The 2,417-nt window shown below is 45.9% G+C and overlaps 1 protein-coding gene across 1 annotated transcript; it reads right to left on the bottom strand.

The window, feature by feature from the left end:
- Positions 1-1,163: 1,163 nt before the first annotated feature.
- LOC121834185 (piggyBac transposable element-derived protein 3-like) lies at positions 1,164-1,732 on the bottom strand. The gene is made up of 2 exons (XM_042287927.1): positions 1,378-1,732; positions 1,164-1,316 (listed from the first exon to the last, which is right to left on the bottom strand). The coding sequence occupies exons 1-2, from the start codon at positions 1,723-1,725 to the stop codon at positions 1,164-1,166; spliced, it is 501 nt and encodes a 166-aa protein (XP_042143861.1). The 5' UTR covers positions 1,726-1,732.
- Between the last annotated feature and the right edge of the window lie 685 nt (positions 1,733-2,417).

Genomic DNA, 2,417 nt, shown 5'->3' with positions numbered 1-2,417 from the left:
ATTCGGATGGTTACTAATCTGCTGCACCTCTTCTTTTTGTGGAGTGCATGACGACACTCAGCTTAAAAAGAGCTACTAGAATATGAAGATGCCATCAGTACAACGAGAATATGGTGAATGTAGGCATAACGGAATGGAAGTCCTTGTTACACCTGGTCCACAGATCACGGAAAGTTCGTCGGAGTGCTTTTCACTCTGAATGGCATGCACACGAACTCGCAAACCGAAAGGCATTGTTAGGCTCCTTTTGAATTACCAATGGCTTGTCTGGTATTGGTGCTAGGACTTACCAGATCGACCTTGGAAAATATGGCAAGCTATTGTTGAGCAGTGTAATGAAGGTGCTGATGCAAAAGAACTGTGTTTTTCTGTTTTGTAGCAGCTGTATATGGCAGAACTACATCGTACAGCGCATGAATTATGTGCAAAACTAGCTTTTTTAAGTTGATGAGTATAATCAGTGCGTAGAACGCACACATTCATACATGGATATGTTAGCAAAAATAAAAACTAATGTCTCGTTGCAAGGACTCACACAAAAAGCGGAATTTGTTGAGAACCACATGTAAACTGGTAAAATCACTGCAGTACACTAACAACAACAAAAAAGCTATTTTTATGTTGGCACACCACGCTTCCTCCGCATTAAATTGTGCATACGACCGCTGCTGGAAATTCTGAGGAAAGCAGTCTGAGTAGCCACAGTCGGCAGCGACCCCAGACATGCTCAACGGGGTGCGAACCGGACCTGGATTGGCCTCGACATCATTGTCGTCGCACCCGTTTCGCACCCAGGCGGAGCCTGGGGCGCTCAGCACGTACTGGGCCGTGGCGGGCAGCTGGGCGAAGAGGCCAATAACAGCTGTACGTGTTGAAGTCTTGGAGAAAACACAGACGGCAAGCGTCGACGAGTGGCTTAACCCTTTACTGCACAACTTTTTATTTTTTCACAATTTTATTCCAGCAGAAGTAGAATACCACAGTTATCACAATACTATCACTAAAATAAATTTCAAAGTTTCGGAAAAATTTATATCGAAAAAAGATAGGTATGTTGCATATTTGCAACAAGATGGAAATAACGAAATATTTATAGCCGAATGCTAAAAATTTGTGAACCAGAGCCAAACTTGTATTTACAGACATCAGTGAGAGATGTGGCCTCATTTGCCTGTGTGATACAAAAGAAAGCAGTTATTCTTGCTTGTTGAGCACAGGTGAGTGCCACACTTAGAGCAGTAGCTCATACAAATGCCCTTGCATCCAGGAAACTTGCAACGCTGTCGCTTCTGACTCCAAAGCACCCAGTGGCCAACCTGAGCATAGAAGTATGAACAGTGAGGTTTGTAACACAGATTAATTCGCCAGTGATAATACCTGATCAATCCTGACATCTTGAGGTGGACACGGTGCTGAAGGACCTCTTGTCTTCTTCAGCTGGATGCCTTGCTCCACGGACTCATTGCTGGGCCTTCCCCTTTTCTTCAGTTGATTTTTTCCTGCTTTGCAGAGTGACGTGGCGAGGTCCACCTTGAACTCTGCTAATGGCATGAGCTTTCGTGTTGGTTGATCGGAAGTAGTCTCGGCACTCCTCCTGTACAGCAGCCAGGCATTTACAGCCGTCAAGTCGAGAATATGAAGAAAAATACGAAAGTACCATTTCTTCGATCGGAGATGGGCGCGGTAGAGGGAGATCAGAGAGTCTAAGAGATCCACTCCTCCCATATGCTTGTTATAAGCGCCTATCACCGACGGACACGGTATGTCGCGCCTCTCCTTTTCTTTTTGGCTCCACCTTGGCGCAGTTAGGACAGGCTCTGCCCCAACAAAGGTGGACAGCAAGGTGACGGCTCTGTTGTCTTGCCACCTTGTACACGACAGCTGAATGCCATCCAGGGTCGCTACCTTCTCTTCAAAGCTTCCCCTTCCTTTCTGTTTCATTTCCTTGTCAGATGGCATGCTGATACCCGTTACTCGGTTGATCCGGACTGTACCAATGCAGTGCACGGTTTCTTTTTCCAGGTACACCTGAAGGGTTGGACAGTTGAAGTAGTTATCGAAATACACTTTGTGGTGGACTCCTCTTGGGATTAACCTGCACAATCGAACAACAATGTTCCCGCTTGCTCCACAGTCAGGCTCTCCTGCACGTCTTGGGGCAGAGAGAAAAGGCGCAAGCTATGGGACTATTCCAAAGAAAAACGACAAGATAAGAACAACAAAGTATATCTTACCTACGACAAGCTCGTTATCAACGGAGACACGTACGCCTGGGATTTCGAACAAAGCATGCCTATACTCGTTCGTAAAAAGGCTCCACCGATTCAGCAGGATTGACGCCGTGCGAGAGATATCTGTCAAAATGCCGCTTTATCAGATGTAGATGTCTCGGTATTACTTGTGAACTTCCGTAGCAT

The sequence above is a fragment of the Ixodes scapularis genome, unplaced genomic scaffold, assembly GCF_016920785.2.
Source record: "Ixodes scapularis isolate PalLabHiFi unplaced genomic scaffold, ASM1692078v2 ptg000597l_1___fragment_1__unscaffolded, whole genome shotgun sequence".
Classification (NCBI taxonomy): domain Eukaryota; kingdom Metazoa; phylum Arthropoda; class Arachnida; order Ixodida; family Ixodidae; genus Ixodes; species Ixodes scapularis.
The sequence above is the reverse complement of the archived record's forward strand: the minus strand, read 5'-3'. Positions and strand labels throughout refer to the sequence as shown.

Bases quoted from the DNA above. Each gene is read 5' to 3' on its own strand.
- LOC121834185 (XM_042287927.1), bottom strand. From the start codon at position 1,725: ATGGGAGGAGTGGATCTCTTAGACTCTCTGATCTCCCTCTACCGCGCC. The intron at 1,317-1,377 runs GTATTATCACTG...TTCTATGCTCAG, and splicing joins AAGATGTCAGGATTGATCAG to GTTGGCCACTGGGTGCTTTG.